At 42.4% G+C, this 24,302-nt stretch overlaps 4 protein-coding genes and 1 long non-coding RNA gene across 6 annotated transcripts in view; 2 read left to right on the top strand and 3 right to left on the bottom strand.

The window, feature by feature from the left end:
* The window catches only part of gabrb2a (gamma-aminobutyric acid type A receptor subunit beta2a), a 32,922-nt gene extending 26,258 nt beyond the window's left edge, over nucleotides 1–6,664 (bottom strand). For both annotated transcript variants that reach the window (XM_005921211.3, XM_005921212.3), the window contains exons 1-3: nucleotides 6,494–6,664; nucleotides 6,257–6,357; nucleotides 5,745–5,812 (exon numbers count right to left, since the gene is read on the bottom strand). In XM_005921211.3, coding sequence (XP_005921273.1) covers nucleotides 5,745–5,812; nucleotides 6,257–6,357; nucleotides 6,494–6,567 — 243 coding nt within the window. In that variant the 5' untranslated portion in view covers nucleotides 6,568–6,664. The remainder of the gene's footprint in view (nucleotides 1–5,744; nucleotides 5,813–6,256; nucleotides 6,358–6,493) is intronic.
* Nucleotides 6,665–6,811: 147 nt separating this feature from the next.
* On the bottom strand, nucleotides 6,812–15,686 carry gabra6a (gamma-aminobutyric acid type A receptor subunit alpha6a). The gene is made up of 10 exons (XM_005921217.3): nucleotides 15,229–15,686; nucleotides 15,043–15,149; nucleotides 14,865–14,932; nucleotides 14,250–14,470; nucleotides 14,038–14,120; nucleotides 13,795–13,938; nucleotides 12,657–12,809; nucleotides 12,324–12,574; nucleotides 9,785–10,029; nucleotides 6,812–7,818 (listed from the first exon to the last, which is right to left on the bottom strand). Exons 1-10 carry the CDS (start codon nucleotides 15,273–15,275, stop codon nucleotides 7,800–7,802), a joined length of 1,338 nt encoding a protein of 445 aa, XP_005921279.1. The 5' UTR covers nucleotides 15,276–15,686; the 3' UTR covers nucleotides 6,812–7,799.
* LOC121812006 lies at nucleotides 8,505–12,339 on the top strand. The gene is made up of 3 exons (XR_006052809.1): nucleotides 8,505–8,823; nucleotides 10,006–10,086; nucleotides 10,646–12,339. It is a non-coding gene; the product is annotated as an uncharacterized LOC121812006 (long non-coding RNA).
* Nucleotides 15,687–15,698: 12 nt separating the features above from the next.
* nudcd2 (NudC domain containing 2) lies at nucleotides 15,699–20,312 on the top strand. Its single transcript, XM_005921216.3, has 4 exons — nucleotides 15,699–16,132; nucleotides 16,588–16,636; nucleotides 16,901–17,052; nucleotides 19,192–20,312. The coding sequence occupies exons 1-4, from the start codon at nucleotides 15,944–15,946 to the stop codon at nucleotides 19,273–19,275; spliced, it is 474 nt and encodes a 157-aa protein (XP_005921278.1). The 5' UTR covers nucleotides 15,699–15,943; the 3' UTR covers nucleotides 19,276–20,312.
* On the bottom strand, nucleotides 19,550–23,645 carry ccng1 (cyclin G1). The gene is made up of 6 exons (XM_042212895.1): nucleotides 23,389–23,645; nucleotides 22,235–22,498; nucleotides 21,894–22,147; nucleotides 21,467–21,545; nucleotides 21,128–21,238; nucleotides 19,550–20,707 (listed from the first exon to the last, which is right to left on the bottom strand). Exons 2-6 carry the CDS (start codon nucleotides 22,496–22,498, stop codon nucleotides 20,516–20,518), a joined length of 900 nt encoding a protein of 299 aa, XP_042068829.1. The 5' UTR covers nucleotides 23,389–23,645; the 3' UTR covers nucleotides 19,550–20,515.
* Nucleotides 23,646–24,302: the final 657 nt, after the last annotated feature.

Genomic DNA, 24,302 nt, shown 5'->3' with positions numbered 1-24,302 from the left:
CCATATTTAACAATGTATGTTTTGCCAGATTTTACCTTTAGGTGTAGCATAAAGCTCGTGTGCCTCTTTACAGTACCTTAGGTTTAACAGTTTAAGTGACCATGGACTAAACATTAAGGCAGAAGAGCCGGCATGCATGTAAGAAAGCTGCAGGATTAAGTGTTGTTCTTGCGCTGTTGTAATTATACTGCTTACCATATTAATCTGTTACTGTGTGCGTCCACTCAGCATTACTAATGACAGTGTTCTGGATAACCTGGATTCTTCTCTTAAGCTTTTTTGGAAAGCTCAGCAGAGCAAAGGCAGAAAGAAGAATTGAAGCAGCAACACGAAAAAAAGTCTTTCTTGTATTTAAATGGTAGAAAGGTGTGAATATATCTGAATGAAAATGTGCAAATTTAGGTAACTAGGTGGGTTTTTAAAAGCCATTCATCACGCAGAAGCTCGATCAGTTTTTAATCAGCTTAGATGATAAGCAGGGAGGGTTGTGGGTTCGAAGCTTCTGGTGATCTGGAGGTTTGGACCAGGCATGCTCTCCCTAGGTTAAGTGCTTGATCCTAAACTGACTCCAGGTGTGATGTGAACACCTGTCTGTGTCTCTGTGTTGATGGGATGGTTTTCAGAGTGTCCAGAGGCTTTGAACCAGCCACAACCTGGACTCCAGGTGTATAAGAAGTTAAGAAAATGGATGGAGAGAAATAGAAATTAAAAACAAAATGCTAAAACAAAGTCAAAACAACCTTCACCTGGAATATAAGTGATAGAAAAACCTCAAAAAAGTCTCATCAACAAAAAAAAGAGGCCTTTTTTCCCTTGACTTCATTGGATCCACCATATAAAAAAAGAAGAAGAAAAAGAGGAAAAAGAAATGGCTGGGTTGTCATAGCAACACTGAGTAAAAATAACACAAGCTTATTTTCCACAAGCTGAAAATAAAATGGAACAGGATCAGTTTGGACAAACAAGATCAAAATGGTTGCTAATTCACAGACACACAAGCGAAGCTGCATCACAGGGACGTGCTGCACGGCCGTTCCCATCCCTCTGGTCATCGGCCGCCGTTATCTGACGGCCAGATCCCGTTACTCACGTAAAGAAACACACCAGTCGGGATAAAGATCTTAATAAAAAGCTACACTCACGCCCCACTAATTCCTCCATCCCAGAAGCCACCACAGCTGGTTTGTTTAAATCTTTTAATTCACAGCCAGCTAATTAACATTCAGAGAACAGTATTATAGTACAGGCAGTGCCTCTTAACAACCACAAACCTCAGGTATTTTACATGTAATTAACAACCAGGAAGGAGAAGAGGGAAAAAAAGAGGAGTGAAAATACTCATTTAACTTCCTCCGCATTCCTGCCTTGCAGTGCACAGCTATGCTCAACATATGGATTGCATACTGAAGGCATTATTATGCAGCGCTGATGCATTGCTGAGACAACAGACTCGACTTGTATTTAATCAGCTGCACCGGCTGTGTGCAGAACACTTTTTAATGCACCGTAACCAGGGTTTGGGTTCCTGGATCTGTGGTTTCAGCGAAAAAACAAACAGCATTATGCAAATCAAACTTCAGCTGCTAAGTGAGGGAGATGAGTGATGGAGAGGACAGACAGACAGACATTGATAAACCGTGGAGTAGGGTTGGGGTTGGGGGTCTCGGCCATGATATCATATCTGTGCCATATTTTGCACTAACCCCAGTGAGTCAGCACAGCCCACCCAGCAAAGATGTGTGGTCACACCTCGGACTCGGAGGACACTTTCCTCTCAAAATAGCACATTTGTAATGTCATGCAGGCGAGGCTGCTACCACAGCGCTAACTGACCTGCACATTTTTATGGCCCCACAACATGGCTGACCTTTGAGCCTGAGCAGGCCAGTGCTGCAGACCACACAAGAATGTGCAAATAGATATATATATATACATACATGTATACTACTTCACAGCTGTGGCACAAACACATGTGAACAGGCACTGAAACAGCGAGAGGAGCAGCAAAACTACAATTCCCACAACCGCCATGGCTTTCATGTCAGAGCAAAAAATAAATAAATAAAATAAAACAAAAATGCCACAATGGCTTCAATCAGCCACCCCCCGTTCAAAATGCAGAGTTCATTCTCCACCAGAGGCGTTTTTAGCGTTAATTAGAGGAGCGAGCAGCTGTCTGCAACCCAGTGCTGCACACCACCATGAAAGCGGGCCTGCACACAAACAGCTGATTTCAAGATCACTTCGTACAGCCAGGGGTGCCACTGGGGGTGGGGGCATTGGCCACCCCCCAAAATTTGCTGCCCTCCCCTTCCTGTCCTATGTTGGTAATAATGTAATAAGGTTGCAGAAAAGCTGGTGCCAATCCCTGGAGAGGTAACAGTTCACACTCTTACACGATCTAATACTGAGAATTATTAAAGTGATGCATGGGACTCCCAATCAGTCAATCAGTCAATCAATTAACACAGATTATTACCTTTTTTTTGTATCTTTGTTGTCATATTTTTCAGGTAACCTATGCTTGACAACAGCATAATAAAACTGGAAATTATGTTTTTGGTGTGCCACCCCAAATACTTTTAGTGGCCCCCATATGGCCACCCTTATGAAAACATCCTGGAGATGGCCCTGCATACAGCTGATTCCTCCATTTTCCTTCCCCTCCACAAACTGCATTCATTTGGAAACAGACATGACTTGGATGAAGTTGGATTTATCCCTAGAAAAGCTTCTTCAGAAATCATTCCCATCTGAATATATCTTTAGACTTTCAGTTTTGCTTTCAGAAAGTTAGCCTTTGCTCTGAGGGTAGCCTGCAGAACATTTTTTGATCTTGAAGATGGTGAAGGTGGACAGCACCTTCAAAATCAGCTTAACTATTACAAGTTTAACATCTCTGCATTCTTCATTTTAATTTTGATCACTTGCACAAATGACCAAAAATCAATTTTCTTCTAACTGCCAGCTTGGCATTACAGGCAGAAGAAAAAAAAACAGGCATCAAACAATGTCATGGACATTGTTTGATGCCTGTTTTTCCAGTGGCTATCTCTGATGACACTGTTTAGACAAGACTGCATGATGCACATTTGCAGTCATCTAATTTGCTCTGTTTTTAACCCCCTACCCTGCACCAAAGTCATAACAAACTTTTGGTTTGTAGCCAAACCTTGGACTACAAAGGTCCCATAGATTACTTTAAAATACAGCAGACCTCCAAAAGAGTGTGGGGAATTATGCACAAGCATGCAGAAAATTTCCATTTCATTAGGTGACTCTGCCACAAAAATCTTGGGTTTTGATACAAGTTTTAAGGTTGTATAATTTCAATGGGGAAGCTGAAAATAACTGACAAGGAATACACACGTGTGCTAATACTAGATGTCAAAATGGAAAAAAGCGCCAGTGCGTTTAGGAAGGACACTCCTGATCTTCTGTGCTGGCACAAAGGTCTGCAGCAACTTTACTTCAGCTCACACCACGTGTGCAGATATCATTAGAGGAGATACCGAAACTGATCACAGTAACCTTCACATCCCTCCCACCCCGCTCCTCGCCGCCTTCATCACCAGTTTCATCCTCGCTTCTCTCTCTCCTTGTTGTTTTCCCTCTCAGCACTTTAATCTTAAAAGCAAGCTGCCCCTGATGAGGAAGATCAAAGCAGCCCTGCACCAAGCACAGGTCACCAACTCCATCCTCGTGATCATGGCGCACGGTGATATTATTGATTTCTCCGAGATCAATCTTGTCAACTGCTGTTATCCTCTACTGCACCAAAGAGAAGCCGGACGTGAAGATAGAAGGAGGAGGAGGAGGAAATTCCAGCGTGTTATGTAAGTTGCAAGGAGGATTTTTCACAACGTAGCACAAGTCCACAAGAACTTAGACTTTTTTTTCCCTTTCTTTTTGTCTAAATTTGTCTGTCGTGTCAGAGGGACGCTTGTGCCGATTTGGCAGGGAGAGCTTTTCTGAGAAATGAGAGAGATGAATGCTCTCTCATAGCCACGGGGAGTTGCATGACGTCAGTCGCCATTCACTGTTTGCGCTCATTTTTGTGTTTTGTCACAGACACACACACACACACATGGATGTATGAAGCAGTGTTTTTTTCCAGATGAATGCCTGCATAGATGCCTAGTTCTTAAGTAAGATAACCCTTTGGAGCAAGGCAGAGGTAGATTACATGGCTGCTGAGTCCAGAGTCACATCCAGGGATCCAGTCAATGTGGTGGGAGGGAAGGATGGAGAAGGGAAAGAGGAAGGGAGTGAGAGGGAGGGAGAGAGACAAGGAGAGGCGGAAGCTGGTGAGGGGTTTCTATTTCAAATCTCCCCGGACCCCCAAGGCACTTCCGTTCTGGCAGCATCCTCCACCAAAATGAATCATTTCCATCAAAGGAGAAGCTCTGACCATTGAGTGCTTTTCCCCACCCAAAGCAAACTCACATCACTGTCGTATCTATCTGCTGAAAAAAAAAGAAAGAAAGCCCACTCTGTCCGCTTTCAAACGACCGTCAGACACAGCGGCTTTAACGGGCTGCCAAATCAAAATCTGACAAGCAAAATGAACTAGACGTCAGCTCAGAAAAAAGGAAAAGAAAAAAGAAAAAGCTTCTGTTAATGATAGAAAACACACCTCCTTCCATTCCTGGTGGCAAACTTGTTTTTCACGCTCTTATATAACACATCTATTATGTTGCCCTGCAGAGAGGCTGCTTTAGAAATCATCTTTTCTCACACTCGGATTTCTTCAATATGGCCTTAATATTTTCATTAACCCCCCCCCCCCCCCCCGACCCCTCTCCCATTGAGCAAAACATCTAATTTTACAATGGAGGCAGACAGTATTTTTGATGCCCTACAGCCTTGCAGTGAAGTAGCTTAAACTGCTTGGCAGTGTCATGTGTGCTGCAGTGGTCCGTCTGTCTGTCAGTCACACGGATCAATAGGTGGTGCTCTTGCATGGGCTGCTTAAATCCCCCCCCCCCCCCCCCCCCATCTGCCCTATCTTCCAAAGTCGCCAGAAGTTCTACATCTTTGTGCACCCCCACCAAAACACACACACACACACACACACACACACCCTCCTTCTTTTGTGTGTGTGTGATGGTGGTGCGGGGGGTGGGGGGGTTCTTTTCCACCGTCGTGTGATTATACATTTATTAATAACAAATTGCTGACGTCATCTGACAAATAGAGGGGAGATCGCTTGTGTAGAGGTTGATGATGAGATTGGCCGTTGAATTAAAAAGAGCGAAATTATGCGCATTTAGAGGAAAGGTGGTGTTCTAGGTCTCCTTCTTTTTTGCGTGTTTTGTGCGTGTGTGTGAGAGAGAGGCAACAAAATTACAGCACCGAGGCTTGACAACGTGAAGCAGTGACACGCACACAAACACACACACACACACACACAGAAGCAGCTCTCTCCGTGCGCGCAGCCGGGGCTGTGCGTCCGAGTGCGCCAGTGAGTGTGTGTTTTGAATTCAAATGCAGCAACACACCAGAACTGCAAATGCGGAGACTGAAGAGAGGATGGCGATGATGTGTTTGGGGTAGTAGGAGGGGGGACGGAAGCCTTCACATTTTTTTTATATCCCCCCCACCTCTAAATGTAATTAACGACCTGGCTCCATCACGTATACTGCCCCCATGATAAGTATAGCTCACTTCAGAGGATATAGCGGCCGTGCCAGGTACATTTGGCAACATGAAGCGGGCGGTAATGATAATAAAGATTCACCTACCATGTTGACTTCTGAGACCATGTCTATGCTGGCTATGTCTATATTCATCCCCACAGCAACCGGGGCACCTGTGAAGGAAGGAAGGGGGTGGTGAAAAAGGAGGCATTAACACGGGATATGAATTATTCTCACCATCATGTAAATTTTAACAAATTCGTGACGCCAGTGCAGGTTCCTCTCCGAACCCCGCACCTACAGAAGGCTTGTGCATCATCAGCCCGATCAAGAAAAAAAACCCTACACGCTTGATACACAGATGAGCTTAAATGGTGTTAATTTCATTTATTTAGCAGCGTAATCAAACATTGATGAGCGGTATCGATCACGTTAAAAGCCCCCCATCATCATATGAAATATATGCACATCATCTCTCTTGGGCTAATCGGAAAGGCCTATTTGACTGTGAAGGGATAATTATGTAAATGAAAGCAGATTTTGCGATTCATTAAACATGTATCGCACGTCAGGAGGGCGTGAAAACATGACATTCCCGTTTTCAATTTGCTCGTTACCTCCGAAATCTGGCCTCAACCGAATGTCGTATCCTTTCATCAGCCTGTCCACTGTTTCTTTTACCAGAGGCATATTGCTCGGATCTTTGATATCCTTGATGCTGCGGAGAAAAGGGTGGTGTAATGCAAGAAAAGAACCACATATTAAAAAAATAGCGCATTAATGTCACGCGCCAGGCACGCGTTCACAGAGCTAAAATCGCATGCAAGACACACAGACGCAAAAAACGAGATTACCTTTGAGCCCACACAAAAGTCACTAGTAAAGAAAAAGTCAAAATCCCAAAGTGGTTTTTCCTGATCCTCCCCATCGCAACAGTTTTTGAGGCGCCTTCGGGATGCGAGTGAGGAGAGCGCACATCCAACTTACTCCAGACAGTGCAGAGGAGCCAATGAGGGGCGCATGCGTGCAGCCAGCCCAAGATCAAAGAGTGGAGACTGATGATGGTGGATGAGCAGTTTCCATTGCAGAGAAAAATATTAAAGGGACAAGTGAATGTGCGTAATGAAGAAACAAGCGTTTGTGGCAGGAGTGAAAACACCGACAACCGCGTTCGTTTAGGCTGCTTTTATTCTCCGTGCTGATTACACGGCAGATGAGTTTGTCTATTTCCTGACAAGGTCGAAGAATGGAAAAAACTGCAGAGTTTAAAATGGTCAGATTAAGTTAAGAACAACTTTATTCCCTCTGTTTTCATCTTACCGGATATATTAAGTGGTGAAAAACAGAATCAATCCATCACATGTACACGAGCCTACCTTTCCACAACTATCTTTTATGCATCGTACATACAAAAATAGGAAAAGAATACCACCATCACACATGGGTATATATCGTACTCCTCCCTGCAGTGTTTCCAGAGGACCTGCTGTACTTCTGGAAATGCAAGGGGAGCACCAAAGCAGAAATGTGGGGTGGAAAACACAAGCCCACAAGTCTTCTTCTTCTTCTTCTTTTTCAGGTTTCAGTACATTTTTGAGCCTTCAAGGAGGGATGCAGCCTCCTCTAAATTGCCTTTGATGTTGTTGTAGTGGGAGCTGTGCTTCTGTAGAGGGCAGGCTTCTGAAAGTGTTGGTTCACTGTTGCATCACCACCAGTTAAAGCCATCATAGATTATATCATCCACATCTTTTTGATGTGTTTCTTGGTTTGTGCGTGTGTGTGGGCGTCATGCATACCGTGTGTGTGTGTGTGTGTGTGTGTGTGTGTGTGTGTGTGTGTGTGTGTGTGTGTGTGTGTCGTCAGCTTCGGTCCGGGGGTCTCAGAAGTTGTCATGTGTGCCTCGGTGGGGTTTTAAAGTGGCCGAGGCCGGTGAAAGGGCGGCTCTTCAGCTACTGATCAGAACACAAGTGGGCAGTGGTCATAGCCTGTGAAATGAATAGATGTGCAGCGGGAGAATAAATGAATTTCTGATTCATTTCCTCTGTCAGATGAGAGCACAGTGAATGCTGAGAGCTCGTTCGCTGAGGCAGAGGAGGGTGAGGTGAAGCCGGCTGGATGCTGAAGGTCTCTCAGGCTGCACATGCCCTTTTCCAGGTCTTCTCAGTCTAGCTCCATAACCCTGCAACACCAGAATACAGCAGAGTGGAGGGGGGGGTGAGCAGAGTGTACAGAAGCCTCTCTGTTTCCACATTCAGAGATGCTCTCTCTGCAGTATACTGCACAGCCAAAACTGTTACCGTGCTCCCTGTCCTCTCCTTAAAAAAAAAAGAAAAAGAAAAAAGTAGCAGGCGAGAGACATGGCGAAAATATAAAGGGGGAGAGATGTGATGCAGCTGCTCTCATGCTCTCCATCTTGTCTCTCTCATTATTCTGCAGAACGTTATAAACAAAACAACCATAAAAATTCTCTGACAGGAACATGAGAAGCATGATGAGCAGATTTGCACTCCCCAGTGTTACATAACAGATCTCTCCCCCACCATCTCTCCTTCAGCCTCTCTCTGTCTTTTTGTACTGTACCTCTCTTTTTCCTTCTTGGACATGGAGCTTTGCGCTCTATAAGCGGCTCACTTATAGGTGGGAAAGTGAAGAAGAGAAGCTTGTTCGTGTGGTTGATGCACAAAGTAAACTTAGGTTTGTTGTCACTAACACAGCCACCCTCCCTCAGGTAAACCGTACTTAAAAGAAACCAGAGCGTGATGCTTACTTTCCTCTCAAGTTAGCTGAGAGTCCAGCCTGTTGTTGTATTGTAAATCTATGATGATGATGATAAAAGCCTCAGTGCTGGCATCAATGCAGCAGCAACGCCACCTAACATCATTCTCCTTTTCCTTTTTTTTTCTTTTCCTTTTTCGCCTACAGCTCCCGGGGCTGTTTCAGCATTAGAAATTATTGATGTCTTTACTGCCTAGATGAGTGTTTGACAAAAACTGAGGGTAGTTATGGTTCCACTGAAACTATTATATTAGCAAGACAGGATTGTGGCTTTTTGAGACACGGACTAAGTATGCGTGTACACGTTTTTTTTGTTTACCGTAAGATGTTTTTAACTTCATCTGCAGAATGCCGGATACCCTCCAACTCTATGTCAGCCATTTTCACTGCTTTCAGCATGACTCAGAAGGTAGGATTTAACCATTTACATTGAGATGTAAACAAGGAGAAATACATTTGAAAGGTTGTGTCTTTTTCATAAGGTTATCTTGTCTGGATAATCTTTACGAATATATTCAAAACCGCAAACCCACAGTCTACTTGTGCAGCGCTGCACCACTTTTATGTCCCCCGCTATGTTTAGATTGCTCCCCAGATCAGATGTCCTGTCCAAACCGTTTGGCATGTGTGAGTCTGTTAAGGTGCACTGTTGAAGTAAAATTTCATTTTGGGGTAGAGTGAGTGCAGATTGTGTCCTGTGGCTAAAACCCCTGCATTTTGAATCCTCTGTTAGCACAACGGCGCATGTTCTCCCTCAGACCTCTCAGGACATTGTGATCCAACCTTGTGAAAGCCCTGGCTGCGCTCTGTGGAGTCATCTGCTTAAAAACTCCTGTCGCTTGTAATTATCCACAAAATGAAGGTTAGAACTTGATTATTGAGCTCCATAAATAGCAGGAACGCTAGGAACGATGCAGGGCTGCTCAAGGAGACCATCTTGAAGGGGACTGTGGTCTAATTTAAATCAATGTCTTTTATTTATACCTGTTATTTTAAGCAGCGTGAAAAGGAAAGAAGAGAAACTCTTTTTTGAACTGGAAAATGTATTTATCATGTTAGGGCAAAAGCCAGTGGTGCCCATTTCCTCTCTGATGTACTGAAATAAAAGTGCAGCCTTTAGCAGATGTACTCAGATGTGTCTTAGTTTTGTGCTTAGTGGTGTCTGGACCAAAATGGAGCTCTCTAGCACAGATGAATAAGCTCATGCTTGGCATCACGCATTTCGTTTCCACCTTGTTTTTTTCCACGAATTATTGATGATTACTTACCTTTTAAATGTCTGGACTTCTATACACTTTGCCTTTGCCCTATTAGACATAACAAATAGACAAAAATAGATGTACCAGTGTAATTAAGAACAGGATGTTTACCTGGGCTTCTCCATTGTGTCCTTGACCAGATAGATATACCAGTAAATTAAGTTGAAGAGAGCAAAGGAAAGGGGGAAGAGGATGCGGGCATACGCATCAATAGGGCTGGTGCCGGCCAGCTGTGGGATTTGGGGAATGGCTGAGCCCTGCTGGAGAAAAATGGGCAGATGGGGAATATCTCCTGGCTCACTGCGGCTCACTGAGTGGTTTCTCCTCTTCAGGCCTTCCCGGGGGCTGCTGTCCGACTGATGGGGGGAGTAGCAGGAAAGATTTTGTGGAAAAGCGGAAAGAGGTAAAATGAGGTAAGTGTTGGTTTTGTGGTAATCACTGAAAGGGAGGGGGTGGATGTAAAAAAAAAAAGAAAAAAAGAGAGATGGGGCAGATTTTTAACCTCCAAATTTATAAATGGGAACACATGCTAACATGTTAGTGTCGTGTATGCAAGGCTGCAAGCCGTGTTTGTTTCCACAGGAGCGTTCTCGCCATGGCATGCATCTCTACATTTCTATAGGAAGCAGCAGGAAGTTTTGAGGATGCATATATGATGGCTGTGAGATCACACGGGGAGGAGTGCTGGAGCTGCTCTCTGTTCTCACACTGAAGCTATTTTTAAAGCGAGCATCTAACCATGAGATCTACACGTGAGGCAGGTCCCAGGAGGACACCGGGGTGGCTTACTGTATTAGCATAAAGCAGACAGTATATAGCTAGCCCAGAGATGAGAGTACACAACAGCCCATATTACTTTTTAATGCATGGTGTGCCCTAAGTGAGAAGAGCGAAAGAGGCAGGGGGACTACTTGGAAATGCATAGAAAAAGAGCCGTGTGTGTGACATGGTTTCTTTTTTCTGCTTCTGCAGCTGCTGACTGTCTGCTCGTCACTAACATCACTGCATCAACTAGAGACTCAGAGGCTCTGTATACCTAAAGATTCGCCATTATTAGCGCTGTAAATACACTGCGGAAAAGATGATGTAACTGAGCATTGTGTTCCTATAAAAAAAATTTTTTAAGACAACACTTATCCAGTCAACTCATGAAACTGGCTATAAAGATGTAGCCTATAGGGTATACAAGTCTCCATGTTCATAACTGGAAACTCACTGCATCTTGGCAACATATCCCTCCTTAGCAACAAAATGAATACGTGCATTCCCAGATATAGCCTTTAAAACATATAGTATACAGTTTTGCTTTATTGCTTTGCTGAAAAAATGGATTATCTCTTAAAAGATCAGGTTAATCAAAACTACATATTTAGAATTGCTCCATTACACCACTGTGAGACTTACACTACCTCTCAGCATTACGGTTACGCCGTAATGTCCATGGTTTTGAAAGAAAAGCAAATTGTTCTAATATAACAATTAATAACTGATGGAATTAGAACTATAAATCCTTGATTTAATGATTTTATTGGAATATCTATAAAAGCCTGTTTGTTCTGTTGACATTTTATGTTACCTGTTTTATGTTTATCCAATGTAAAGGTTGATTTATCACTAAAAAGAATTTTTCTCATTTACGATAACTCCACTGAGGACTGTCTGGACCTTGAGCCCCTGTGGAGTTGATTAGAGTCTCACAATCAAACTGAAAAAATAAATTTGGTCTTTTTCCAAGTGAATGAAGATTATACCACACAAGAAATTGTGCCCAAAAGAAAATTCACACAAAGGAGTGTACTACTCTCTTTCCAACCACTACAATCTGGCACTTTAATGAAGCTGCCAGTTGAGGACCTGTGAGGTGTTCGTTTCTCAGACTAAAGACTCGGCTGCTCAGATCTCCACTTCTCTTTTTTTTCAGGTTAGAAACCACGATCCTGTTCTGTGTAGGAAGTAGTACACACCAGAGGTTTTATGTCAGGGTCCCACATGAATAGCCTTCATTTCTCACATCAAGAATAATGACTGTTCTACAAAAATGTGGGGTTTTTAAAACTACAGTGTAAGCACAGGGGCTGAATTCTCACACACTCACTCACTAAATGTGTCGTCGCTTGTATTAGTGTGAGTGTAATGTTTTCAGCATTATAAACTTGCATTAGATGATGAAAGTGCCATTAGTGTCACGATTGCTGGATATGCCACCCACATGTGCATTAAAAATCATGATTAATAATTCCATTTATCAGTTTTTGTTATTTCTGATCGATTTAATGTAAAAAGTAGTTTTCTTTTAAAAGCAAGACATTTCTAATTGACCCCAAACATTTAAGCATTAGTGCTTGACAGTGACTTTTAAAACGCATTGAAATAGGTGGTTCAGATTCTTTTGTCTTTCTTAACACTATCTGGTGACTGCATTACCCACAGTAAACCCCAGCCAAACTGGCTCTTAACAGTAAATGTCGCTTGTAACCATTATCCCACAGAGCTGAGGAGCTGGCTAAAGAGGATTCATTCTGTTCTCACCCCAATGAAATTTGCTCATTTTTGAGTCATTTATCAGGCCCTCTGGTGAAAAGATCAGTAGGGTTCCCCTTTAAAGAAGTTATATACAGCTTTTCTACATTTTAATATGAAAACTGCTTACCGAAACTGTGTCATCATCATCGCTGCCGGTGGCCAGGACCTCAAGCTTCTCCTGTCTGGCTGCCTTCTTCTTCAGACGGTGGGCCTGCAAGGTGGCGAAGTAGTTCACTGCCGCAAATTCGACGAGAGCTGACGCCACAAAGGCAAAACACACAGCAATGAACCAATCCATTGCCGTGGCATAGGCTACTTTAGGTAGAGACTGGCGGGCACTGATGCTTAAGGTGGTCATGGTCAGCACTGTGGTGATGCCTGAAGGGCAGCAGAGTATTCATGAATCACACATGCAGAGGGAGATTAGATCAAACTGGGCATGAGGGAAGAGGGGGCATACCAGCAACTGTGCGTGCAGGAACAGACTCTTTGTTGATCCAAAAAGAGACTTGTGACAGTACGACAACCATGATAAGAGGGATGTAGGTCTGTATGAGGTAGTAGCCCAGCTTCCTCTGGAGGTGAAAATAGACCACCTGCACAGAGTAGTGACCTGCAAGATAAACAGCACGTGAGAAGACAGCGAGTGTGAGGGACAGAGCGTGGTCGCACAGAACGGATGCCCTTGCTTGCCCTTCAAAAGGGAATAGCAGCTGAGAGAACCAGTTATTGATGCTGCCAGGACAGGAACAGGCTGCTAAGTCTAAGGGAGCAAAAGAAAGAGGAGATAGGAAGAGAGGAGAGAAGACAGTGGGACAAAAAAAGGAAGGAAGGAAAGAGGAAGGGGGGAAGGAGCCAGTGAGGTGGGGGCTGGCGGAGAGCATGCAGTGCCACTATGTGTTTGCTGCCCTGCTCTGTCTGAACACATGCATGCAGACATTCACAGACCGAAAACGTGCTGCATCATGCACGCTCACACACACTTATTTAGACGTCCTCTGTCTCACTCTGTGTTTCTTAAATGTGTATCATCGCTACATTTTGGAGCCTGCCTCATCCTTTTCTGCTCCATTCGAGGAATGTGCTGGATTCACAGCAGGGAGGCTTTCTCCTGGTAAAAAGAGAAAATGCACACACATAAAACTCACCCCCCACCCCGCCTGAGCATCCACTGGGGTTTTACAAGGTTTTTAAGCGGTTTACTATTTATATTTTATTCCGGCACAGTTGATGTGGAGCACCCAGAATTTTGTTGTACATGTACAATGACAATAAAGGCCTATTCTATTCTATTCTATTCTATTCTATTCTATTCTATTCTATTCTATTCTATTCTATTCTATTAAGGTGCAAGGTACGCATTAGGGCCTGACCACTTAAGCATCTTAGATGGTGGCTCAAGGAAGTCTTTGCTTTTATATATCAGCCTCCTGCGGGGAGTAATGGACACTAGTGCAGGGCTTGCAGACACTCATTTGACCCCTTTCTACTCAAACATTAATAAACACTTGAGGATCTTTTAATTATGCTTGTATATGTGGCTACGGCCATAATAAGCTGCTTGTGAAAATAGGTTTGTTTTTTTTATTTTGCATTACCTGTGTTTGATTTGAATATCTCCCTGGACAAAGTCTGTCCGACAAGATCGTACTGCAGAAGACTCATTGACTCTTTGGGACAGTCCACGGAAGCTATTGGCCCCTTCCTCCAGGTAAATATAATTTCACTGCTGGTGTATGCATCTAAAACAGGAAGAAAATATCACATCAACATGCTCAAGGTTTGGTCATATTTATCAATCTGGATATTCCTGGATGTTAGCGTTGGTCTGAAATACTCACAGCTTCCAAACCGCAGAGGACAGGAGTGGCCGTCCATAGGGAAATCCATCAGGCTCATTGGACACTCTGCACTGATTGTGAGCCTGAAAGCAGGAGCTGGGATCAGTCTCTGATACATGTTCTGATTTGGTCTTGTGTTTAGCAAAGATGATCTGCTCCAACAAACAAAAAAAAACAAAGAACAAAACTACACGTTCACTGTGAAAAATCACCTCATGGTGTAAAGGACAGTCCCGTTCTGCATGATGCGGAAGAGCTTGTTGGGTGTGGTCATGTTATGGGAAATGGACTTCTTGGAGTTTCTGAAGAAAGTGTCTGGCGTCCAGATTTTGTCCACCATGAGGTTATTCAGCCGCAGGATTTCAATGGGGCCCTCGAATTTCAGCCTCTCATCAACCCACATCTGGCGGAAGAACATGTCCATGGTGTACTCCTGAGGCACAAACGTAATATTGTTTTGATACAAAAAAAACCCACAACTACAATCCCAGATTCAAGAATGAAATTTCTATCTTCGTCCATTCATCAGCACGCACAAGACCGAGGCGACATTTCAATACAGAGTGAAAGGTGAGGGGAGACGATGAGGCAGTGATGGATGCCACTCATCCCGGATAATCATTAATCAATCCACTCAGCCATCCTCGCTCTCTGACATGTTGTCATATTGATTTAGAGGCCATCAATAACGGAGTTATAGGGCTGGTCAAACAGATTAAAGCTCATTAGATGGTCTCATGGCAGAGTGCCCATAAGGCTGGTCACTGAAGCACTATTATCTCCCACAGTCAGCACATACACACTTCCTGACAGAAGTACTATCTTACCATTTCAACATCTGAAACAGGTCCAAAGCTGGTGACAAAGATGTCTGTCTTCACCTCGGTGACACCGCCTGCAACATTAATTAACAAAAGCAAAATGTACCTAAGAGCACAAAAAGTGCTGTTGCATAATGTCTTTATTTCGAAGGAGCAAGGTATTAGGACATAAAGTTTAAATTACCTCCAGAACCGGGTCGCAGTCTGTTGTCATAACCATCTAGAAGTCTGTCCAGAATGCGAGTGATGTTGTCTGAGTATATCTTTTCATTTCCCCATACATTACCTAGACTGCAGAGAGAAAATCAAACCTTAAACTCGCACGATCACTGCTTTCTGCTCCACGTTTAACTCCACAGACAGGACTTACCTCATCCAGCAGATAAAAGCAGCTAAAGTTAATGAAGGGACAGCCATCCTAGGTTTTGAATCAGGTTTCACAAGTTCATAAAATTAAAAAAAAGAAAAAGAAAAAAGAGCCACTTCAGAGCAGGATTTCTGCTTATGTGTCGCTAAAGTTACCAGTAGGTATGCATATGGACGCAGGAAACAACGAGGCAGGGAGAGTAATCTAATTAACAGATTAGAAAATCCACTCCATTTTTAGAAAAACTCCGGATTTAGTTGCTTTATTTAGTTAAAATAACTAACTAATAATAGTTAAAATAGGAGCATTAAAAACAGGAAATAAATACAACACGTGACATTTCAGTAACATTAAAAAGAAAGAAAAATCCTAGCTAAAGAGTCTATGGTGTGTCTCATAGGAGCAAGGTTTTCTAATTACTGGTTCATCCTATCAGGCAGTAGATGGCGCTGCAGCTTCCGTGATTTTCACAACCGGAAATGACACCGAGACTGAGAAGAAGAAGAAGAAGAAGAAATTTGGAGCTTGTGAAGGGAAAACACCACAGGGAGAGGTAAAATACACCAACTTAAAAACAGACCTTTAAAGTTAAAAAAAAACATATAGGTAACTGTAATAGGCACAGCAAGCCTCCAGCGTATCTTCGACCTGCTCGGTTTCACGCTGGAAGCTGGTCAGCGGAGGTTAGCCGACCCGTGAGCCGGCGTGCAGCCGTAGCATGTCGGTACACTTCGAGGAGAGGAGCGGTGTCGTCCCCTGCAAGACGCCATGGGGCTCCTGGTACCAGACCATGGATGAGGTCTTCATTGAAGTCAACGTGCCTCACGGGACCACTGCTAAAGAGGTCAAGTGTCACCTGGGGTCCAGAGACATCGAGCTGTTGGTCAAGGGAAAGGAAATATTCAAGGTAGGGCACCAAAGTGACTCCCAGGTCCCGAGAATAACCTGCATGCTGTGATCTTTATTTGCAGAAAGTAAGATAATGCGATTCCTGGTTTATCCTCCAGCTCCACCCCACTCTCACCCTCTTTTACCCAGTGACTGAACTAACCAGTAAACCCAATCCAGCCTTGTAAGACCATTCATGTAGCCCCTTTCCGTCATACTTATCACAGTTGGACCTAAAAGTCCACGTCACAGTTAATCAGCAGTGTCGCCTATTTTGATACCGTACAATGAAATCAGTCGGGCTGTTGTGTGTACGTAAAGAGTATGTAACTTCACTGTATTGTGCTGTAACGCAGCTAGACCTGTTCTGGTCATGTGCAGGTCTTTTAACTCTTCCAAGAACAGGTCCAGGTGTGCTGATATGAATAAAACGGATATTATTCATTTTTTATTTTTTTTATTTTTTTTTGCCAGGGAAAACTATTTGGAACAACTGTATCAGATGAGGCCACATGGACACTAGGTAAGTGACACACTCACAGAAATATTAAGGGAATTAATAACTATCCTTATAACTCTAACGATTGCTGTTGACTGGCTGTGTTGTGATATTCATCCATTCATGTCTTTATGTTACTTATGTTAAGTTACTGGGGGCTTTATGTTCACCCTTTGTATTATGTCATTGTTGAATTAGAAATGGTCAAATAGAAAGGAGACATTACTAAATTAGACTTTAATGAGAGCCAGCTTAATGCATTGTTTGCTTTGCTGATCATTTCCTCAGAGGATAAATGTCTTATCCGGATCATTCTGATGAAGACCAACAGAGAAGCAGGGAACTGCTGGTCCTCGCTGCTGGAGGGGGAGTATTGTGCGAATGCTTGGGTCCAAGACCAGATGCAGAGAAAACTCACTCTGGAGAGGTTTCAGCGAGAGGTGAGTTTGATTTGCTGACCTCTGTAGCACCGTTGACTCTACTGTACATCCTAATGACTGTTGTATATTGTACGCATGTAATCCTAATACATTTCTTCTACTGCACAGCTGCTACTTTTTCAGCCAGGTTAGGACCACCTTCTAAAAAGGAAACTTTTAAAGGCTTTACATACACTTACTGGTCACTTCATTAGGTACACATCTTACAACTGCCTAGGTTTGGAGCCCATTTTGCCTTCAGGGCTGCTTTAATTCTTAATGGCACAGATTCAACAAGGTGCTGGAAATATTCCTCTGAGATTTTGTTCTATGTTGACATAATAGCGTCACACAGTCGCTGCAGACTTGTCAGCATTCATGATGTGAATTTCCAGTTCTGCCACATCCCAGAGGTACTCTAATGGATTGAGATCTGGTGACCGTGGAGGCCATTTGAGACCACTGTCATGTTCAAGACACCGCTTCGAGATTGATTGATTTGAGATTTGTGACATGGTGTGTTATCTTAATGGAAACAGCCATGAGAAGATGGGTACGCTGTGGTCATGACAGGATTGACATGGTCAGCAAAAATACTCAGGTTTTGGTCTGTGGGCTCATTAGTACAAGTTGAGCATAATTTAAACACCACAGCCTATCTCCAGTATCATTAGACCATCACCACCACCAGCAGTCTGAACTTTTGATACAGGGCCACGTGGATCCATCCAAATGTTGCAGCAGAGATTGAGACTATTGTCCAATTTGAGCCCGCTTGAATCAGTTTCCTGTTCTTAGCTGACAGGATGGGTCTTCTGCTGTTGTAGTTTATCTGCTTTGAGTTTCAGCATGTTGTGTTTCCAGAGAAACTCTTTTCTACATCTTGGTTGTAACAAGTAGTAACTGAGTTATTGAAGCTCCTGCTACCTGCAGCTTGAAGCAGTCAGGGCAGTCTCCTCTGACCTGCACTATCAACGATATATTTTTTCTTACAGAGCTGCCAATAACTGGATATTTTCTCTTTTTCAAACCATTCTCCATAAACCCCACAGGTGGGTCTGTGGGGAAATTGCTGTGAGATGAGCAGTTTCTGAAATATAAATATTCCAAAAAAGTTACTTAAATGACCTTTATTCCTCGGTCTGATGCTCAGTTTGAACTTCAGCACATCACCTTGACCATGTGTGTATGGCTAACTGTATTAAGTTGCTGCCATGTGATTGGCTGATTAGATATGCAGTTGGACAGGTGTAATGAGAGTATGTTTTGGATTGTTGAAATATAGACATCTGACTGTTTTCATTCCCAATCCATTAATAATAACTCAGTCCCCAGGTTGTGATAAATCGGTTTTTCTTATAAATGAAGCAAATCCATAAATAATGAAGGGAAATAATCAAGGGAACTCTGTGATGGTCATTTCTGGGTAGGCTAAAGAGAAAAAAAATAACCATGCCACCTTAATTCTCAGAAATGCAGCTGACATGCTCTTTGAGTTGTAGGATTATCAGTAACACTTCAGCTTGAAGGAAAGATTGGAAAATGTCTTCCTCATTACGACAGAGATTTCTGATGTAATGTGCGACATTGCTAACTTGCAATTATGTGGCAGTGTGAGTCACTGACTTTTAACATATTACATATTTTGCGTAATGAAACCTGTAAGGGGTTCTGAAAGTCTGGCTGTCAGAGCTCATTCCTGAGAATGTTTTAAAGGTGATGATCTGTTAAGTTAATGAAGGCATTGCTTTCAACCTCAAAGCCCTTTATCAAGAAATCCATCCATCAGTTCATCTTCTTAACTATTTTAATTAAATTTAAATTAACAAATCAGGATGAGCTGAAGTCTCTCTGCTGATATTGTGTGAGAGGCTGACAGGTCACCAGTCTGTGGCAGGGCTAACAGTGAGACTACCAACCATTTGTGTGCACACCTGTGGCTAATTTACTATCACTAACCTAATAAGTGTCTTTAGACTTTATTAAACACTCATTGCAGTGTTACTGCTGTGATTCTGGAAATTGTTGAGATGAGCACTCAGTGATGAGTTTGTCTTCTTACATCTGTTTCTTAAACTCAGATACATCTATCCTCAGGAAATCTTAATTACAGATTAACAATCAGCAGTATGTCTTACTGACTCTTTTTTCCTTTGTTAGAATCCTGGATTTGACTTCAGCGGTGCAGAGATCTCTGGGAATTTTGCCGGTGGCGGTCCAGACTTTTCCAGCTTACAGAAGTGACCCTTACCATGATGCTAGTACATGCTTGAGGAGTTACCTCTGCCCATCATGCACAATGTGCAGAACAACAGTGGATGCATTCGGTCTACTGTGACAAGAATTTGCCTTGAGACGAACTAAAAAGCCTGGCTGTCACATCATTGGTCTCGTCCTCAAAGGACTGATTTTGTGCAAACCAGATGTGGGGAGTGGGAAGGCTCTACAAAGGAAGTTGATAACTCTCGTTATGAGAATTTTCTGACATGTTTTAATAAAAACAAAGTGCACTCAGCAATAGCTTTTCAATAAAGTTTTATTGAAAGGTACAAATACATAGGTTAATCAGATGGTGTATTCAGTCATTTTGAATTTGAGACCACATTTTGTTTTGTCACTAAAATCAAACTAAACAGGGAAACTGGCACAGAAAATGCGATATAAATTTCAACCTGAATTTCCACTGCAATGACCTTTTTTGGGGTTTTCTGAGTGCTCTCTAAAAAACTAACAACTTAACTCAGTATATTTGTGGCGCTTCACACGGTGTCCACAAATTAAGAGTTGGTGAAAACAACTCATCTGTAACCGTTGGTAACGTTTCATCTCAAACACTGATGAGCTGTAGATAACAGGATCATCACTAGCTTCATTTCCCTGGTACAAACCAGAGCTCCCTCGCCTTAACAAAAAAAAAATTCATCACCTTGGGTAGGAGTGTGCATTCAGGACAGCTTAGCAACCTAGGGTGGGAGTGAAGGACTTTGGGCCCGATCTTTTGGTTCAATTTTTTTGCTGTTCACAAAATCCCTCTCCCTCCTCTTCCACATGGTGGACTGAGGACCTAGGTGGTTCTATACTTATTAGCTTAAAACCAGCAACCCGTTCCAGGGAAACACCAAACACCGTGGTACGGATTTAAACAAGAACATACAAGACACCTGTGCAAACGGCTCAACCAAGAAAGTAAAACTTCAACCTTTCTGAGGAAGAATTACTCCTTGTCATAGGGAAAGAAAAATGTGTGTCTGATCAACATATGAATACAAACTTAAGGGATTTTAAAAAAAAAAAGAAAAAAAAAAGGGGGCATTTCCTTAAAGACATCCATCATCACAGATGAAGGTCTCTAAGGAAAATAAAGCTGGAGCTGTAAGTGGGTGACCATACTGCATGTTACATCCAGTCAGAGGACAAAGATGTAACAGTGGTAATGTTGTAATTTTTCTTTCCATGTCAAGTCACCCACTTGGACGCCCAGGTTTTAACAAGCTGACTCAGGTATGGTGGGAAGGTGAGTGATCTTGTAGTAGCTGTGCTTCAGCTGACGTGCAGTTCTTCCTGAAATAGTCCAGCGAAGTCTCTGGACGTTTGGCCTGCAGCACTTAGTGGTGGCGTACTCAGCCAAGCATTTTCCAACTAGCTCCCGCATGCAAACCAGATCCCCGTCTTTGATCTGCAGGAAAGAGGAGTCACATCTTTCTCTGCTTAACACTTGGCAAGAAGCATTAAAATTCATTAAGCTACACTGCATGGATCACCACCTTATATTAACTGTGACAAAAACACTAATATGCAATAATGTTAAAAACAAGCCATTTTGGTTTGAGTTGAGCAAAGGCTCATTTTGACAGTTTTTCCTACTCTGACCTGTATGTTGATAAGATGGACCTATTCCTAATAAGGCACACGGGTGTAGCCATGAGCACACAAGTCCCACTGACCTGTTGTTTAAACCTTCTGCCTGCTAGGGGCAACCAATCAGAAGAACGTTGGCATAAAGGGCTTGTGTCTTCTGAGGCCCAGTTTAAAATAAGGATTAGTTTGAACTGCTCGTATATATTCTTTAAAGCAAAAGGCTCAGAGCTGGACTTACATTTAGCTGCTGCTGCAGATTGCTCAAGGCCTCAGATATTTTGTCAAGGTACTCTGGGTCATGTTCATCATGGGCCTCAAAACACAGGAGAGCCAGGGCAAGCAGAGATGGCTGCACAGAAACACAAACACAGTCTCTTGTTAAAAAAAAGAAAAAAAAAAGTAGAAACTATGATAACATTTAAAAGCAAATCGACGCAGATGACCTACATACCTGAGATACAACAACAAATGAGAAGTGTACAAGACAAAAGCAGTCTGATTTTTTAATGAAAAGCGCAGAAAAGCATTGAAATAAGTCATTATTTTCAATGTGGAGAGAGTAGTTGTTTTGGCTTACCTTTATTTTGGAGAAGACAAATGAGCAGTGACAGGCTTTCAGCTGCGCCTCCAGTCTCTCAAGGCTCAGGATCTTCATGCTAAAGGGAAAAAATGCTTTTAGTGTCAAAGCAAACTGAATGTGAAGTACAGCTTACATAAATAGTGATAAAAAAGCCAACCAAAAGGATTTCTATTTTTTTTTTTTTTAAAAGGTAACGTTTGAAAAGGGAGGGGACTTGCATATTTGTTTTCTAACACCCTGTCACATGTCTAAAAGTCTACACGATTTCAAAAAGGACTGTGCCTGTTGGCTAAAATATATATATATATTTTTGGTTAGTGTTAGCTTTCAAACCAAATATGAGAAGACACATTTTAGTAGAGTAAATATAATCTCGTTGAGTCATAGCTCAGCCCTGCAGGTTGGTGTGACCGTCTGTCCTTACCTCTCAGCGTCGAGCTGCTCCAGGACGTGGCTGTGAAAGACGCGGAGAAAGCGCAGGGCCGTGGGGGCCTTCACCTTCCAGTAGAGCTTCTCCATGATGATCTTCTCCATCCTCATCATGTCAGACACTGTAAAGCGATTCTGACTGATGCGAATCAGGTCATTGGCCAGAGGCACGTTCTTCTCTTCTTCTGTGGACTTCACAGCGATGTAAAAGCAGCACAGACCAACACAAGGAAGGTGCTTTGGCTGAATCTGTAGGAGATGGGGAAATGGATATTGGAGAACGGAACAACTGCTAAGATTTTAAGAAAGTAAGCAAAATGTACTGCATTTACAAACCTTCATGACAGACAGAAATCGGTCCAGCAAACTGACAGCCAGCGAGAAGCTCTCTGAACTGAAACCGAAGAACCTGGTCAGTGAAAGCAGGTCCTTCACCTCCAGCTCCCTGAGTCGGGAAGTCATCCTGAGGCCATTGTCCTGGGCGCTTTCAATGAACCTCAAGCCACTCAGCTTTGGTTGGTATCGGCCCTCCAGATCAATCAGGGCCTTCAGCTGGGCTGCAAAGGGCTGTGCCACAGGGCCTGTTACTGTGTCAATCATCTGCACAGACATGAAAATAAAACTTAGTGATACAGTAAAAAAACAAACAAACAAAAGATACACTGGAATTAACTGTGTGACCATAAACTGTGTATAAAGTATTAACATAAGTCTCTAACATTAGTCTCTTTAATAAGGCAAGGCTCTGTCTGCTACGTAATTGAAATATTAGACTGGTGTATTTAAAGGACATCTAGTCCGAAACAAAAATGGTTAAACAAATGCAGTGAGCGTAGTTTACTAACAAGATCCTGCAACAAGCCTTCCGCTAACACATGCCCGTCACTGAACTGGACTAAACTGGACTGGACAGGAGCAATGACTGTATATAAACAGGAGGCGAAATGAGACGAACACAGAACAGGGATATGCTTCAAAAAGTTTCTCCGTTTTTAGTTAAAGCGACATTTCTGCTACTAAAAGTGTGTAAAACACGAGTTCCACAGCTCTAGTGCTAGTTTGTGAGTCCACATGTAGCCGTATCACAGCAGCAGGCCTTGTGTATGTCAGGGCAAGGACCGGCGTCATGTCGAGACATGTCCCTGCCATACACACCAAAGGAGAGCTAACGCAAAGCATGGCACAGCAAACCAAAGTGACAGTACACAGTTTAAACAATAAAGATAAGAGTGAAACAACAACATAAATCTGTAAGTACTATGTAAGTTAAACTTCATACTTCATTAGAGAAACCAGAAAATGACAAACTACTCTTTGTTGACGACGTAAACTGTTTAGCAATCAAAGCTAACGCTAGCTAAAAATCCATTTCTAAAACTGGTAGCATTTTTTTGGCTGATAGCAACACATCATTTACTGTTTAGAGCCACGAACACCACTAGATAAAAATATATATATATATATCATATAAGGAAAATGGGTTTACTTACCTTAAACAGTTACGTTGCTTTTTGTATTAAAAAAAAGAGCAGGTGAAAAAAAAAATCCACGCGCTTCAAATAAGCGGGTGAATGGAGAAATAAAACACACAAAAGTGTAAGTATGAACTTTCACTAAAGAAAGTTTTAAGCATAGGTTAGTTTCTGCCTATGCACACCCCCTACCCTTGGCGTAAGGCGATGGGGAAAAGGACAGTTAAGGCGTTAAAACAGGCATAAAACCAAGCCCATGACCAACCATGCCGATTTTCTATTGGTCCTCAACAAGTGACGTTACCAGCTCTACATTTTAATTGGATATTTAACTAGCTAGTCACATACAAGGTCCACCCCATTCATGCATTAGGGCCAATCGCACGTCAGAAGGTGGGATACGACCCAAAATAGCGTCGTAATAAAGTTGCCTCCTTTGGTATATAAATTATATTGGATTAATTTTTTTTTAATTCATTAATAAATAAATACAGATATACAAATTATATCAACATTTACACAGTAATGTCTTTAGTGGGTAGTAAAATAGATTACATTTTTAAAAGGGTGTCGAAATCATAGAAAACTATTTAAAAAAAAAGACACACACGCACACAACTTTTATAGAAAACTTTCCTCTCAAATTCATGTTTTTAAGTGTTTCCATGGTCCACATGTTAGTTTAAGGAACACACACACACACAAAAAAAAACATACATGTTGAGGGCCAAATTCAAATTCAAATTCAAATTCAAATTTTATTTGTCACGTACACAGTCATACACAGTACGATATGTAGTGAAATGCTTGGACAACTGCTCGTGACCTAAAGAAAACAAAAAAGGAAAAGGCTATGAATAAGATAGGAAATAAATATGAAAAATTAAAAAGGAATAAATTAATTAAAGGAATAAAATATAAAAATCTCTCTC

Source organism: Haplochromis burtoni, unplaced genomic scaffold, assembly GCF_018398535.1.
Source record: "Haplochromis burtoni strain Fernald_Lab_line unplaced genomic scaffold, NCSU_Asbu1 Contig_10, whole genome shotgun sequence".
NCBI classification, from domain to species: domain Eukaryota; kingdom Metazoa; phylum Chordata; class Actinopteri; order Cichliformes; family Cichlidae; genus Haplochromis; species Haplochromis burtoni.
Note: the sequence above shows the minus strand (reverse complement) of the source record. Positions and strands in the feature narration are given on the sequence as shown.